This window comes from Helobdella robusta (assembly GCF_000326865.2).
Source record: "Helobdella robusta unplaced genomic scaffold HELROscaffold_1, whole genome shotgun sequence".
NCBI classification, from domain to species: Eukaryota; Metazoa; Annelida; class Clitellata; order Rhynchobdellida; family Glossiphoniidae; genus Helobdella; species Helobdella robusta.
This window is the reverse complement of record NW_008703570.1, coordinates 11,362,283-11,380,178: the sequence shown is the minus strand read 5'-3', so window position 1 is coordinate 11,380,178 and position 17,896 is coordinate 11,362,283. Positions and strand designations below refer to the sequence as shown.

At 30.4% G+C, this 17,896-nt stretch overlaps 3 protein-coding genes across 3 annotated transcripts; all 3 read left to right on the top strand.

Moving 5' to 3' along the window:
• Positions 1-158: 158 nt before the first annotated feature.
• HELRODRAFT_63244 (hypothetical protein) lies at positions 159-3,086 on the top strand (the record flags this gene model as incomplete). The annotated part of the gene is made up of 9 exons (XM_009011455.1): positions 159-273; positions 505-531; positions 669-763; positions 959-1,079; positions 1,205-1,274; positions 1,724-1,756; positions 2,134-2,257; positions 2,645-2,786; positions 2,947-3,086. 9 exons carry the CDS (start codon positions 159-161, stop codon positions 3,084-3,086), a joined length of 867 nt encoding a protein of 288 aa, XP_009009703.1.
• Positions 3,087-11,288: 8,202 nt separating this feature from the next.
• HELRODRAFT_127723 (hypothetical protein) lies at positions 11,289-11,727 on the top strand (the record flags this gene model as incomplete). The annotated part of the gene is made up of 2 exons (XM_009011454.1): positions 11,289-11,400; positions 11,525-11,727. Coding segments are annotated over 2 exons (315 nt in total), but the record flags the coding sequence as incomplete, so codon positions are not given.
• A 2,395-nt stretch (positions 11,728-14,122) lies between these two features.
• Positions 14,123-14,737, top strand: HELRODRAFT_63279 (hypothetical protein; the record flags this gene model as incomplete). Its single annotated transcript, XM_009011453.1, has 3 exons — positions 14,123-14,260; positions 14,379-14,465; positions 14,531-14,737. Coding segments are annotated over 3 exons (432 nt in total), but the record flags the coding sequence as incomplete, so codon positions are not given.
• Positions 14,738-17,896: the final 3,159 nt, after the last annotated feature.

Here is a 17,896-nt window from a genome sequence, read left to right as displayed (position 1 = left end):
CTATATGTATGAGTATAAGCATATATGTAAAATAAAGGTATATTCTGAGCATAGATTCGATATATATCAATTCTAAGTATATGCATAGAATCGAAAGCTTTGAGAGTTATTTTTAAACAATCTACTGTTTAGTTTATGTTGTTTATTTAATTTTAAAAATGGCCAGCAAGTGTGTGAAGTTCTTGCTGTCTCTTCTTCGTGCTGTCCCGGTTATATTCGTTACGACGATCGTCGTCTGGTCCTACTACGCCTACACCATCCAGTTATGCTTGTGTTAGTTCTTTAGTCATTAATTAAAAAAAAATGTTTATAGGATTGTTAATGCTTAATGGTCTGATTGGGTGATTGATTTATTTATTTTTATTTTATTTTATATTTATAATTTCATATTTTATTTGATTTCTTTTTATTATTAAAAAATTATTATTTAAATATGTAATTTAAATGAAAATAATTTTTTAATTTACTTAACTTAATTATTTTCAATTTTCATTCACCACTCAGTTAATGTTGAGAACCTTGCAGAAAAAAGTAAAAATTTAATTTCATTGTATTTCATTTGATTCAAATGATTTGAAATTGAGATAAAATAAAATAATTATAATAATATTAATTATATAATTAGTTGACATCAATATTTACTAAAAAACAATTGCCAACATTTTTAGTTTTGTACTTGATCTTCTATCATCTTATCTTGTTCTTCTTTTCCTGGTCTTTTTGGGTTACCGTGTTCACACCTGTTGCCGTCCCTCCATTTGAAGTAGTGATAATCCATTCAATAATTTTTTTAAATTCAGTTGTCTCTTTTTGATTATTAAAATATTTTATTTATTAAATTTCATTTTATTATTAGAATTAATTAAATTTATTTATTAAAACTACTAAAATTTGGTATATCACAATTTTTAATCCCAAAATAATACAATCATCCATTAAATCTTACATCATCGCAAAGTACAACTTATCAAGTTCAGATGTTGTTACCAGAGAGTTACTTGGCAGCACAGCAGAAAGGAAAAAGATTATTAATAATTTTGGAAAGTCATTAGGTGTGCAATGTCGTTTAGTGACTGGAGGTTTGTTCATTTTCTTTATTAATTTTTAAAGTTTTTAAGAGGATAGTTTAGTGATGTGTAAATGATGTTTTAGGGATGTGTAAATGATGTTTCAGTGATGTGTGCATGATAATTTATTCAATCAGATGTTAGGTTCTGTGAGAAATGCAACGCCATCAAACCAGATCGAGCTCATCACTGTTCTGTATGTGGCAAGTAAGTCTTATTAAATTTTTATTTTTCTTATTCTTTATTTAACTTATATTTCATTTTTTCTTTATTAAATTTTTATTCTTTTTATGCTCTTATTTTATTCTTTGCTCATATTCCTGTTAGTTGGTTGGCTGGTTCAAAGTTAGAACTTTGCAGATGAGATTGTTGCAAACTTGGACAAACAATTGTAGATATTCGCTGGTTTTGGTTATGAAAAACTTTTTTTAGCTATATTATGCAAAATAAATGACATCACATGACTGAATGTTCTAAAATGATGATACTATAAGATAATGATTTAAGAAATTTGTTGAAAAAATTGATTGAGTTTATTTACTGTGAGGATGAAATAAAATTGTAGAATTCCTAAAATTGTATCATTCATTCGTGTTCATCCTTCATTTTTTGCAATAGCTTCTAGGTATGATATGACTTTGTGTAATTTATTTCAGGTGCATTTTGAAGTTGGACCACCATTGTCCCTGGTAGGCTGGTGTGATTTTTTTTAAAAACTTGTTTGAAAAATCTTTGACGACGTTTTTTGAATGCTTTGGTTTGATAATTTAATTTTAATAATTTTTGCTATCTGCATTCTTCAGCATTCAGTTATTTAATTACTTTTTTATTTTTCAATTACAAATCAAGTATCTTCATCATGATTCATTTTACTAAATGCTCTTGGAATGTCTTTTAAAATATTAATGACATTTATACATTATTAATATTTTAAAAAATATATGACAGTATGTAGCTTGCTAGGATGTAAATTATTTTAAATTAAAAAATAAACGTTGATCTTAAATTGAGGTTAGCTAAATTAATTTATTTAAAATTAATTGTAAATTAAAACTCCAACTCGCAGGGTGAATAATTGTGTGTGTTTTTCCAATTACAAATTCTTCCTTCTCTTTCTGGTTTATGGTCTGCTCTACTGTCTCTACATATTTTCAACTTCATTCAAATATTTCATCATCTTCTGGGAGGTTGTTTGATTGGCTGCTTTTTGTTTTTTATTTTTTAATTTAATATTTTTTCTTTATGGTTATATTAGTAAGAAGTAATTTTTCTTAAAAAGAATCACAATTTGGAAAGTCAATAAAAAATTATCGTATGTTATTAAGTAAATAATATGTCTCCACCATCATACTAATTCAAATTTTTGTTAATGCTTGCCATATGATATGAATGAAATATAACCAACCATGCACAAATGTATATTTTCAAATTTTTGTCAATTAAATCTACAAAAGTTTTTTCAAAATTTTTTTCATCTTTTTTCTCTGATTTACACATTATAACTTTTTTATATTTTTATTAATTATTTTCTCCATTTTTAATCATTTAATTTTTAATTATTTAATTTGTTCATCCAGGGAGTAGCGAGCACGATATCATCCAACATGGGTAATCTTCACGTAGTTTTTCTCTTCTTCATCAGCGCCATGTTCTTCATATCTATCACTGTCCTACTGAGTTATCACGTCTATCTTGTGGTCCTCAATCGATCAACTATTGGTCAGTTTTGATTGGTCGGTCGGTCTGTTGGTTGGTCGTTTGGTTGGTTGATTGATTGGATGTGATGGGTCGATGGAAAATTCATTATTAGTTCATTAAATTCAAGTTGTTACTTAGCCAGACAACACTTACAGAATATCCATCATTTAATTATTGACAGAATCCTACCAAACTCCTATGTTTGCCAACGGTTTGAAGGATGAACATGCATTTAATCTCGGTTACAAGGCCAACTTTTATGAGATTTTTGGCAAAAATCCCAAGTTATGGTTCCTTCCTGTTTTTTCAAGGTTAGATTGATGTTTCATTGTAATGTCTAGTGTCATGGTCTGGCGTGTTGTAATTGTTAGGCCAATGTCAAGAAATAAATATTAATTAAAAATTTTAAATAAAATTTTGAAAAGTTTTGGAGATGGTTTGAAATACCCAATGAGGCACCCTCCAATATCAAGTAACTACAACACTATGGAATCCGTTATGAACGTTCCAAAGTAGGAATTTTGTTGTCTCTTTATTAGTCTTGTTTTATTTGCTGTTGTTGTCATTGTGCTTGTTGTTGTTAGGCTACTGATGTCATTTATGCTGGTTCAGTTGGCATGGTGTTTGTGGATATTGTGCACATGAAGCAGTAGGACACTTATTAAATTTGAATGGAAACGTATTTTAGCCATTGATAGCCATTTCTCGACTTTGAAACATTCTCCATAAGATTGAGTCAGTTGTTGGTTGCTCTTGGAAAAGCTGAATTAAGTTTAATATTTCTTAAATACACTTGATAAATATTACGTCATCCAGCTGTTGATTATCCTATTGTATATATAATTGATAGAATTGCTATTTTTTCTGCATTTTTGCTAAGATAAACTTAGTTTGTCGTTATTATTAATATTAAATTAATAAATATAACTTTTATACCCGCTCTACAACAGCATAGCAATAGATATTTACGACAGTTGTGAGGCGAACAAGTTAGCGGACAATCAGTCAATCTCAATAGATGACAAGCACATGCTCTTGAACGACTCAGCAATGCATCCAACCAACGACAGAGATTTGTCAATTGTTTCTGACTACACGGGATTTTGATTTTTTTTAAATATATTTTTTTAACAATTCATTGTAAATTATAGATTAGTTATTCTGTTTATATAATTTTTTTCTCTTAACTTCTATTTAATTCACTTGCTGAATCAATAATCAAACAAAAACAAGGATGCTACCCGCTACATATATCATTAAACATTCACTTTGATATATCTGTTGGAATCGTATATATCATATACATTCATCTATATATTTTTCAATCATTTGTTAAGTTGCCATTATCTGTAATATCTTGTAATTGGAAAGCTGAGGGCGTAGTGTGTAAATATTTTAATTTTAGATTTGAATCTTGATCGCTTTCTATTGAATTTACTTACAATAGAAATTTGGCAAAATTAAATTATTTTACTTTGTACTATCTTAATTTATTACGAATAAAATAGTTTCATAAATTCCAAATAATCTCTTTTCGGTCAACATGACGTGTTTTTGATATGCTTAATCCAAATATATATGACAAACATTTATGGCTTGATTGATTGTTCCATATTTATTTTAAACTAATTTTTTTACTGTTTTACATATTTATTTGTTAATTTATTTTGTGTTACTGTACGGCTAGGGTTATATTATGGATTTTTTTAAAGAACATACGATCTTTTATTTCTACATTTACAGTTAAACAAATTTATATATTTTCAATCAAATGGTTAACTTATGAGATTGTTAATTAATCAGATTTTATATGTTAGATTTCTATTTTCAATATTCTACCTTAAATAAAATATACCAGTTCAATTTTCTTTCTGTGTTCTATAAGAGTATGGGGTAGTATTATCAATCAACCAGACATATTGACCCAAACGCAAAGTTATAAAATTTTTTGTTTCAGAGCTTGTGCCAGGAGATAATATATAATCATTATAATGTTAGATGATGTTTTATTCTATTGTTATTTATTTATTGTCTTTATTTATTTATAATTATTTATTATTTTAGTTTATTCTATATGAATATATTTTTATATGGTCTTTACATGTATTGGTATGGCAACATCTAGGCTCTCGATTGTCAGGTGGTTAAATCACAGGAAATTTTAGACTGAAGTGTAGTCGGCGTGAATGTGAAACTTTGTAAATGGAATCGTTTATGAAAAATATGTATGCAACACTAAAAAACAGTACAAGCCATTGTATTTTTGGTTATACGCATCATCATCGAACACGTCGTCATCATCAAATATGACATCATTAGCTGTAGCCGCCACAAATCTTCCTGCTTGTTGTCAGCAACTACAATTTAATGCTGTCATTAACAACAACTACTACGATTGTTTGTTTGTTTGTACGTATGTTTCTTTGTGTTTGTACTACAAATTGTATGGCATAGTTTAACAAACGCTATATATTAGTATGATTCATTCTTCTGAATAATTAAACGAAACACGACTGACTGCCTGTCTCCACAGAAATGTGAAATGTTATAAACATTTAAACTCACACAAACGTGCACACACAGACACACACACACAGACACACACATACATGAAAAAATATGCATCACACATCGATATAAATACATGTAATGAGCATTTTTCTTTTTATTTGTAACAACGTCTGACATTTCTACTATTACCGTTACTATTGACTAGTACTATTACAGCTACTACTACCTCTGCTGCTGCTGCTTCTACTATTACTACTACTACTATTGTTAATAATTACAAGAGTAATGAACATGAGATTACTAAAATTACTAGCGTATCATGTGTTTTTTCTAAATTTGATCTCCCAACTATCCATAGCCTCGTATCAACTAACGTCATACATTACTCCCTTGCTAAAGTTTTCAAACTACAAATTGTTACGCAAAATTGATGATTTCAAAACAGACATATATGTAATACAATTCGTTCGTTTTATTTGAATTTTCAAATAAAGTTTTCATATAACTATCCATCTATTTATTCCCTATTTTTTTCTACCGACAAAATGATGTACAAATAATTATTTCAATTCACTCTTCAATATTCTTCATTAAATTTTCACAGAGGCATCAACAACAAACACACAGCAGGGTGTGCGTAAAGTAAATACACGTGAAACAACGCATCACACACATTGCATAGGATGATGGCGGGGACCTCTTTGCAATCAAATCCGAACACTGCAATTTTTTAACAAAATATCGAAAAATATTTTTATAAAAGTCTATTTGAAAAACTTACAACCATAACTTCATATGAGCGAAAGCATTATTAGTAATTAGTTACTTCGCTATCAAATTCTGTTAACAAATCGCAGACAACCGTTTTTTGACAAGTTTGTTTAATAATAAGAATCGCTTTTTCACAGACTCGATACTTTAACACAGTTACTTTAAAACTCGATTTAAAAAAATACAACCATAACTTGATGCAAGTAAAATTCTATTATATGGAATAATAACAACGATAATAACAATAATAATCGTGATTAAATACTTGACCGAATGATTGGTACATCTCTATACATCGCCATTTGCTGAATGTTTGGTTATTTTGCGTAAAAAATTTCCACTGTTTAATTGTGACAAATCTTTATTTTCTCTTTACTGATTTTGTCTCTAATTTGTTAAATTTGGGTAATTTAGCGAAATGCCGAACAGCGATTCGCCTGCAGAGGCCATGGAAGTGTCTTCAGATGTCAAGTCCAGGTCATCCAAGGAAGCCATCCTGGACAACACCAAAGACGTTTCAAGTAGTAGTGTCGATGACGACGAAACTATGGCGATTTCCTACCAGTGAGTGCGTGATGTGAATTTAATTTATTTGGTTCCCTGGTGGTGAAACTTTATCCTGGTATTTAAGAAATGGATTCTATGTTGTTGGCAGGTGTTGATCAGGTTGGACCCTCTCTGATCTAATGCTAATCTAATCTAATGCTAATCTCTAATAATTAATAATCTAACTAATTCTAATAATAATATAACTAAAATGCTACTAAAAATTATATTATATAATTATTATGTTAAAAGTTTAGTTTTTTAGTGATCATTTGTTAATTGCTTATTTTTATATTTATAATAATTTATAATAAAATAATATGTGTGAAAGTAAATTGTCTGTCTTAAATCTTGATCTTGCTTGATTTAGTTCTAAAATTCTGATAAATAAAGTAATTGTTATTTTTAAAATTGTTAAGATTTGCTGAAAATAAGAAGAATGAAGGAAATGCAGAGTACAGTAAAAAGAATTATTCAGCTGCTTTGAGCTTGTACTCTGAAGCCATTAGTATGTTGTCATTTCAATTGATGTTCATCTTATTTGGAAATTTCATAAACTAAATTTATAGAATGAATACTAGGTAAATAATTTAAAGTGTTTAGTTAAATATATTCATTATTTATGTTTATTTATTTATTTTATTTGGACTTTCATAAAATTGTATCATGGCTTTAATTAAAGATTAAATTTTATTTATTTATTTGTATACCAAATGGAGTTTTTTATTTTGTATAGTTATATTAAAATTAATTTTGTCAATTGTATATAATATTAATTTAATTACCTATTTTTTAATTTTTGACAATTTTTACTACAAAATATAAGTAAAAATTAACTTAATTTTGTTATTTAAGATTTGAACCCAGATGTGGCATCATATTACGGAAACAGGGCAGCATGTTATATAATGCTGGAACAGTACGAGAAAGGCATTGAAGATGCGAGAAAATCTGTTCAGATTGATCCTACATTCGTAAAAGTATGTCTAAATGTTTTACTGATATTTCATTTTTTTATAATTTCTTGTTTCTTATTTTTAAAATGTTTATATTTTTTTCAAGGGGTTTCTAAGGGAAGCTAAGTGTCAGTTAGCATTAGGCGAAGTGGCTGCATCAATCCATCTGTATAAAAGGGTCTTAGAAATGGAACCAACCAACAACACGGCCATCACTGAAGTATGATAATTTGCAAGTTTTGTTTTTTGAGTTTTTCTTTGATTGTTTTTGAATTTTTGTTATCATTCTACACTTTTTTTTTACAATTTTCTATGTTTTTAGTATTACATTTCATAGCTTTCAACCTGATTAAAAAATTTACAACATCAACCGAATATTAATTTTAAACTTAAAAAACACAAATGAATGATTGCTCATATTATTTTTTGAAATCTTGTTGAAAGTGATTTTTTAATGTACATTTTTATGTTGAATGCTGGTTGTTACAAAAGCTGAAGCAAGCTAACATGGTTGAGGAGAATGATTCAAAAGCACTTGCATTCATGTCTAAAGAAGATTTCAGAACAGTGCGTTTATTCACATCATTTATCTTCATCATTCTCACTTTTCTACTGCTTCTATTATTTTTCATAAAAATTCTTTTTTGTTTGACATATCCTTATTTGAATAAGTTAATTATTCTTTAAATGTAATTCATAATATAAACAACAAATTGTACATAATATAAAATCATAAGTGAAATGATGATTGACAACATGATGCAACTTCAATAATTGAACACTACAGGCCATCTATCATTTAGACAGATGCATACATCAATGTGTCGGTTGCATCAAATACAAGATTCTCAGAGCTGAATGTTTGGCAATGTTGCATAGGTACGAAGAAGCTCAAGATATTTCCAGGTTTGCTTGTCATTTAGAAGTTTTCAAATATTTACCCTAATATGTTGTGACATTAATAAGCTCTGTAAAATTATATTTATTGCCTAAATGTCGTCATTTTTCTTATTTTATGACTACAAATTCATTCATTATCTGAAATTCATGAAATAATTTTTTAAAATTTTATTTGAACAATTATCTCCTACCCTAGTGACGTGTTGAGGAGAGATGGATCGTGTGTGGATGCAATTTATGTGCGTGGTGTTTGTTTGTACTACATGGACAGCTGTGATAAAGCATTTCAGCATTTCAAAACTGTTCTTGAAAGAGCTCCCGACCACCAAAAAGCCAAAAACGTTTATAGGGTTGGTTTGTCTACTGTTATCTGTTTTTTTTTTTTTTATGTAATTTAATCTGCATATTTTTAGACTGTATCCCTATATTTTTGTTTCTATTCAACAATCAAGTTGCAATAAATGATGATTTTTTTAATTGAATGGATATTGAATTGATGCATGATTGTGTGAATGAACTGACTTTAAAATAATTATTCTGTCATAGTTCATTTGTTTATCGGTGTTAATATATGATAATAATAATTATTGATTGGTTGTTAAATTGATGTTGGCAGAAAGCCAAAAGCTTGATTCAGAAGAAGGAGGAAGGCAACACGGCATTTAAACAAGGAAACTTCCAACTGGCAAGTGATATTTATACAGAGGTCTTGACCATTGATCCATTCAACAAGTGTACAAATTCAAAAGTTTACTTCAATAGAGCTACCGTTCTCTGCAAAGTAAAAATAAGTCGTGTGTGCATGTGTTTGTCTCTGTGTGCGTGCGTGTGGATTTGTTTCTGTGTGTTTGCTTTTTGTTTATGTTTTGGAATACTGAGTGGGCTGCTTTCAATGTAGGATTTTTGCTGTTCTATACGATATATGACTACACTGTTAACATTGAGTTAAGTTTTTTTACGTGAATGAATTAAAAATTTCCATACTCGGGTTATTAAAGTAAAGATGTTGACTATTTTTAATCTGTTACATGCGATTATTATTTTTTACCAATAGCCTGTAGTGTAAGTATGGAATCACAGTGTTACGATATATAGCAAACAGTATTTTCAATCATGTTATATATTAATATTAATAATAATATGTTTCGTGATGTTTCAAATTTTTTCCAGATGAACAAATTGGAGGATGCCATAGCAGATTGTACCTCCGCAATTGCTTTGGATGATAAATACTTGAAAGCATATCTAAGAAGAGCAAAATGGTTAGCACATTTAATCTGTTTCAAGTAGTTGATTTTATTTCGCTATTTATTTATTTTTTCAAGCTAATGATTAATTAATTGTGAATTATTATTAATTATTATTAATGAGCATGGAAGAATTGCAGTTAAAATTTGACAGATGGAAAAGTGTTATTGAAAAGAAAAGGTTAAAAGTTAATATTAGTAAGACGAAGGTAATGGTGAGTGGGGAAGGTGGGGAGCGAGTGATAAGTAAAATAGACCCCTGTGGGGTATGTGACAGGAGAGTGAAGGCTAACTCGGTATTGTGTATAGGATGTCAGAAATGAGTGCATAAGAGATGTAGTGGTGTGAGGGGGGCACTGAAAAAGGTGGAAGGCACGTTCAAATGTAAGAAATGTGTTCATGGTGTGATTAATAGGACGGACGCAAGGACGGGGTTGAGTGGTGGTATTGAAAGAGTGGAAAGCTTTGTTTACTTAGGGGATAAGCTGAATGCGGATGGAGGATGTTTGAGCACAGTTACGGCTAGAGTTCGTGTGGGATGGATGAAATTTAGGGAACTGGGTGGGGTATTGTGTGGAAAGAAATGGTCAGTGAAGATGAAAGGGAGGGTATGAAAAGCATGTGTGAGAGCAGCGATGGTATATGGTGGTGAAACTTGGGTGTTGAGGAGAGAGGAGGAAAGTGTACTGCAGAGGGCTGAAAGAGCTATGGGGATGATGATGTGTGGGGTTAAAGTGAAGGATAGAAGGAGTAGTACAGAGCTGATGTCAATGATGGGACTGAATGAGGACATTGTGACATTGATAAGGAGATCGAGATTGCGGTGGTATGGACATGTGTTGAGAAGGGATGAAAGGGTCGGGATTAGGCGAGCGTTGGAGTTCGAGGTTGAAGGAGTGGTAGGAAGGGGTCGTCCGCGATTGGGATGGAGAGAGCAGGTGGAGAAGGACAGGGTGAAAGCGGGGTTGCGTGATACTGAGGCGAGTGACAGATTTTGATGGCGTCGAGGGGTATTTCGGTTTCATCATGGGTAGCCAAACGGCAACCCCCGATTTCGGGGAAAATGCCGTCTAAACGTGTGTTGTTGTTGTTTATTATTAATAATGTCCTGGTTATGACATTAAACTGACCCTCACTGCCTTGTGAGTGATATTGGATCATCAAAGGCTAGGCCCACCGCATATAACTGTGGTTGCGTAAGGAAGGGCGTCCTGCGTAAAAATTAGCCAAATAAATTACTTATGATGGAATGGCGTCGAGGGGTATTTCGGTTTCATCATAGGTAGCCAAACGGCAACCCCCGATCTCGGGGAAAATGTCGTCTAAACGTGTGTTGTTGTTGTTGCTGTTGAATTATTATTAATTAATCGATTAATTAATTAATCAATTAAGTAAAGATGCTTAATAACTTTTTTTCTTTCAGTTACATGGAACTGGAGAAGTATGAAGAGGCAGTTCGAGAATATGATGCCATTTTAAAACTTGATAGATCCAAAGGTATATACAAAATTAGTTCTACATTTTTTATAAATTTTATATTTTACACTTTTTTTTCAGAAAATAAACATCTCTTGCAACAAGCCAAATTGGAATTGAAGAAAAGCAAGAGAAAAGATTATTACAAGTTGTTATCTCTCAAGAAAGATGCTACTGAAGATGAAATTAAAAAAGCTTACAGGAAGCATGCTCTACTTCACCATCCTGGTTAGTCTCAGCTCTTTTCATGTTTTTCTTGTAAATTTTCAAAGTTTATCCAACTATTCAATGGTTTAATATTGATTTCAGCAAATTCAAAAGTTGATAAATGTTTTCTACTATTGATTTGCAGATAGACATTCACACGCTACAGATGAGATTAAAAAAGCTGAGGAAGTAAAATTCAAGGAGGTCGGGGAGGCATATGCTGTACTGTCTGATCCCAAGAAGAAAGCTCGATACGACAGTGGCCAAGATTTGGAAGAAATAAACAGCGGAGGTGGAGGATTTGATGGCGCCATTTTCGATCCAAACATCATCTTCCAAAGTTTTTTTGGAGGTCACCCAGGTGGTGGGTTTTCCACATTTTCAGCAGGTGGTGGACATCCTGGTTTTACTTTTCAATTCGGTTGATTTTCAACTTTATAGGAATAGCATTTCAAAGTTCTGTAAATTTGTGATTAATTTTTTATAAAAATGTTCCCCAAATTTTGAAAAAATTTTCTATCAGAGGATTTCTATACACGTCAAAGTTGGATCGTGTGTAGATTTTGAATTAAAATTTTGCAGTGGTATTCTTAATGTGTTTTATTAGTGATCTCAAGAAATCATATTTTTATCTACATTATTCAAAAATGTCAGAATGAACTATACACTATTGCATTTATTGCATGCAGAAAATTATGGTAGTTTGTGTTGAAATTTATTAATTTTCCCATTGAATGTATGATCAGATCAATCATTACCGTTCATTAACAAATTTACTAAATATTGAGTGCAAATAAGTCTCTTCTCAGTGAACTTTAAAATTATGGGTTAATACAAGGGTGAGCAAGCGATTGTGCAGCGTCGTCGTTGGACAATATTAATTGAACTTATTGCAAACCACTCGTAAGATTCACGATGCTAACAACTTTTATTGGTTTAATTTTGTGTTGTGTTAACTATGTTAGTTCAGTTAATTATGACTTACCATGGCTTACCTTTAAGAATCATCAGTCGTTCGTTCTAGTTTTTTCAAAAATACTTCGAATAGTATCATTCTTTGTATAAGTTTAAGCATGTTTGCTAACTACTTTTTGTCGAGGATGTCACCGTACGTCTGAGTTCGATGCCGCTAATGCTTCCAATGAAGTGTTCAATTGGAAGAATTCGATGGGGCAACCAATATAACATTAACATTCTGTCATCTAACATTGTGCAAAAAAGAACGCTTCCAGGTCAACGCTATAGAAAAGTACTAAATCTAAAATTTAAATTCATTTTTTTAATCCAATGGAATGATGCAATGGTATTCTAAATATATGGATGAACCATGAACCCTAATTTAAAAGCCAAAATCAATTCTTTGGTTGTTTAATCTTTGACCTTTACAGTGTCAAGGTGTCCTGCAGACATTCGCGAACTACGCAACTTTTTAAAAGTGTTTTTTGAATAATAAATCAAATTTTTGCGTCCATTTGACATTCTATAACAAACTAAATAAAAAGTTTTTCACGTAAGTTTAATTTTTATTAGATGTCATTAAGACTTTCTTAGATTATTTTACGTTTTTATTTTTCAGTATTTTCTGCCACACTCTCACCTTTTTTAGTCAGTGACGATGGCAGCAAGGGTTAAATTCAATGTTGATTTCATTCGTTTAATTTTCTTCTTGTTCATTTGAATGTCGTGTCGTTGATTAGCTACTTAAAATTTATTTTGCAATTTTTATTTCTTCATAATAATCTTAACTCTGTGATGCAAGATGAAAATAAGCGGTGTGAGAGGGTTAGCGATTGTGGAGTAATCACCATTATTAATTGATGGCGGGGTGTATTTTTTGTTAATATAAATAAATAAATAATTATTTGGATAATTAATTTTTTGTATTTCTGTGTAGATCTTAGCAGCGAGACGTATCACGGCTTATTTGCCAAATTTGAATGCTGCTGTCAGACATTTCACATCATTTAACTTTGTGGAAGATGCGCATCACGCACAGCTGCCCTCTCCAAGTCCATCAACTCTACCTAACCTGACTAGCTTACTGCCTCCTGTAACACATATCAATGGTACCCAGATATTTCTATTCTAATGATTATGTTATATTCTTGCTGTTATCTTTCTTTATTTATCCAATTTACATACTTTATCATACACATGTTTGAATAATTATTTATGTATGAAATCATTGTTGAAGCTAGTGGGAACAGCTTGAAAGCAGCTGAAACTGCCAAAGAAACTGTTAACTCTGATTCTGTTTTGAATCAATTTTATGAAACTCAAGTATGAACATATTTCATTTACTTAAATTAAGTAAATCATATTTTAAAATTTAATTTGTAAACTTTCCAAGTTATGTCATTCGAGTGATTGTACTAACAGCTTTGATACAAAATCTTTGGGAAATCTTGAATGTTCTGCCATTGAATGCAGTCACAATATGAAGAAAGGTTGGACATTTACAAGTTTTCAAAAGAATCAGATGCATACTATAATAAATGAAAAGCTGATTTTACCATTTCTTTTGACAATTAAACTTTTCATGCCATAAAAATTAGCACTGCACCACACCACTTGATAATATGCAAGCTATGCATCCTACATACATGTGTTTGCATACATTGCCATAAAACTAAAAGTATATTCAAATATTGTTTCACTCCTCTTACTATCTCAGTACCGCAGGACATGCAAAATTTCATCCACAATAAGCGCTTATAATCCATTTAAATGAAAAATTATTTTAGATTTCCAAGAATTGTTTGTGGACAGGGACTTATCAAATGGGCCTCTCTCCATTGTTACATTGAGTCAGAATACAGTCAACGACATGAGTGCATGGTCACCCTCTGTTGAAGAAGAGAGAGAAGAAATCCTTGTCAAGGTTATTGGTTACACTTGACGTTGCAATAAAATGTTTAATTCTAAACAGGCATTTCACTTGTCATTTTACTGATAAATATTTTAATGTATAATGATGATAGTATCATTACACGTTTCAGTTTATAGAGGGAGCAACTGAAATATGCAATGCCCTGAAGAGTGCTGGCTATTGGGCAGATTTCATTGAACCGGAATCCGGCAGACCTGTAAGTTTCAATCTTGTTCAATCAATAAAGATGTCGGTGAATCATTTTACAATTTTTGCTTTCAGTATTTCGGAGCTTACACAGGATCAACTTTATTTGAGACAGACCACAGATACAAAAAATTGGGGTTCAACATAAACGACCTTGGATGTTGCAAGGTCATTGTTCATTCGGTTTGGGGTGCATATGTTTACGTTGGATCACTATTTACCAATGCGCCAATCGACCACCCAGTCATCACAAAACTCACTCAGTACAATGAAAAACAATGATTCGTTCAAACTTGTTAACTGTAATTAGTGTACTATAGAACTAATTTGATTTCCACCAAATCTATTTATTTTAAGCAACTTTTTTGTAGAACATCCAATGGTATGTGCCTTAAAATGGTTAACTTTTTTCGTTTATTGTGCATCAACAAAACAAATTGACAGTTAAACATTTTGGCTGGTTATTACAATACTGGACATTTTTAATTTAAAAATTTCTGTTTGACATCACAACTGAGGACATTTGTCATCAGATTACCTTTTTCTTCAAAAAACTAAGAGAGATTCCCATTGTAAATACGTTACAATCATCACGTGACAAATGACTTAATGAAAATAAGTTAATCAATAAATAATCAAAGTTTTCAGAGGTTAAAGGCAGTTTAACATCAGCAATCTCAGAGACTCTAGTCCAAACTGCCGTCACTCATCATTAAACACGTTAGCCAATTTTACAGCAAATTATGTAAGCAGTTAGTCAATCAATTTAAAAAATGTATTGCATCTTCAGTTGTCAAAATAAAGTTATCACATGAGTAATATCATAACCCAATGCTCAATAATCTTTCATCATTAAATGCAATATTTGTTTGTAGTTAAAATAAAATGAACACTGATAAAACAAAAACGGGAGAACTCAGTTAATTTGGTGTTAAGTTAACATCATTTTACATCAAGAGTAGCAAATATTTTTGACATCATTGTTGCATCCCGAGTGATTGAAAAAAATTGATAAAATAAAAAAAACAAATCAAAAGAAAGTCATCAGACAAATGCCTCGGGTTCATCCAGAGAATCAGGCAAGCGGTACCGTTGCGGATAACAAAAAACTTGAACACCGCTGGTTCCAACGTGCCTAATCAGACTCGTCATCGTATCATCACCTGACTAACTGAAGAATATACGCAAAAACAAATGACTTAATGAAAAATAACAGTAAACAAAAAAATAGCATGCATCCATTCAGACAGCCAAGGAATGCATCGCCACCACGTGTTTGAACGTTCGGCATATTTGCGAAACCAGTTCCTTCCATCATCATCAGAAAGCAGCATAAAATATATTATAACTAAACTGAGTAAATATTAAAAGGCATACTAAACACTAAAACACGAAACAAACACGCAAATTAAGAAAAATTGCAAATCGCAGAAAGACCGAGCACCTGAAACGTACAACCAAAAAAAGGAAGAGCGATAAAACTTAAGGCTTATATAGCCGCGTTGAACGTGCATAGAACACGTATTTCAAGAATGGAAAGCGCTTTTATAACCACTTATTATCGCAAATGTTATTTATTTTATTATTTTTAATAAATAAATAGAGATTCTATTCATTTTTTTTAAACTTTTCAAATTCGATAGACGTAAGCATATTTGTATATATGACAATGTTTGATAGAATATGATATATAAGTTGGAATACAATGCATTTTCAAGACTTGGCAGAAACAATGTTTACAATTTTAATATTAATAAAGAATTTTTACTATCTTGTTTTCTGTGAGCTTTTGAACTTCCAAAACCGTCTTTGTAAGTTTTGTGGGCTCTGTTCTCACACCAAAAGCAACAAAAATTCCAAACATTTTATATCTTTGTTAAATTATTCTTTGAATTTTTGAACCTGGTTTACTTTTCACATTCAAAACGTGTGGTTCCATTTATCGTTGTGTTTTCCTGATTTATTAAAAAATGCGAAATCGTAAAATTGACAACACGTTTGTGGTTAGTTGTGAATTTGTTTTAGAAAAAATCGGAGTTTTTTTAACGTAGTGCAATCAAATATTTTCTAATTTTCTAATGAGAGTTTGTTATTAATAGTGTTTTTAAAGTTTTTAAGACTACTGTTATTGTTATTAATAAAAATGTTGATATGTTGATATGAAAAATAATCATTGTTAATAAATTCAAAAATTAAGAGTTATTAATTATAATAAATAAATATGTAATAATAATGTTATTTAATTTAATTAAACATAGTTAATCTTGATCTTTAATTTAATTATCATCTGGTAAAAAAACAATTCTAACAAAAAAATCAAGTAGTAATGTAGTAAATAAAATTTTAAAGTAATGTAAACAATCACAGATAAGATTAGCTCGTTAAATTAAGTTCTTAAATAATTTAAAGTGATAGCCAGGATTAACACACAAAAAATAGTTGACCTACCTACCACAACACAAAATTTTAAATAAAAATTAATTCATGATGCTCATTTACTCAGTCATCACTCTGGTGTATTGTATGTAGATATTTGTCAGTGTGGTATTGAGTATTGTACATGAATCCTGGTTTTGTTTTACTTCTACTCAGGAGCTTTGGATGAAGACTTTTTAGGAATTAGGATATATTGATATTTGCCTTGGATTTATGTGGAATATGTGATTTTGTTTATTAGTTTATTTTTATATAATTATTTATAATGTAATCTAAGTTTAGATTTTATTTATTCAATTAAAAAGGTTTATTAGGTTTCTCTAACAAACTAAAATTATTATCTAATCCAGCAAGCTGCAAACTTTATATTGATTTTTTACTTTTTTTAATTTATTTAATTATTAAAAATGATAATTTTACTTTTTTTTTGCAGTTTAAATCATTCACAGAATTGATAAAAGAAGTTAATTTCTCCAGTGTAAGAAGAGATGAGAGGCAGCCAGACGAACCTGATGTAACATTTTGCTATGTTTTCTTCATATTTTTTTTAAGTTCATTTTTTAAACAATTACTTTTCTGATCATAATGTTGATAGAGTTTTTTTTTGTGAAGTTTTTATAATAGAGAAAATTTTTTTGATTATTTAGGATCAGCAGGGATCATATTTTGGGGAGAGTTTGATGAAATGGAGGGATTTAAACTGTACCCAACATTTTGGTTCGTAGTACATTTTTCCATTCATTCATTCTTTTTTTCATTCATTCATTTTATTATTCATTCATTCACTGTAATGTTAAAAATTTAATGAAAAAAAGAACCAGACTTGAACTGTATTTTTTTTTCTAATTTTTGAGCATGCAACTGCTTTGTTTTTGTAATAAATTTATATATATAATGCAAACCATGTTTATACCATAAAGTTATGTTGTGTTATACCATGTATACATACTGTACAATACCACACAATGATGGTACTACACAATCCTACTTTGCCTGTTGTTGTTT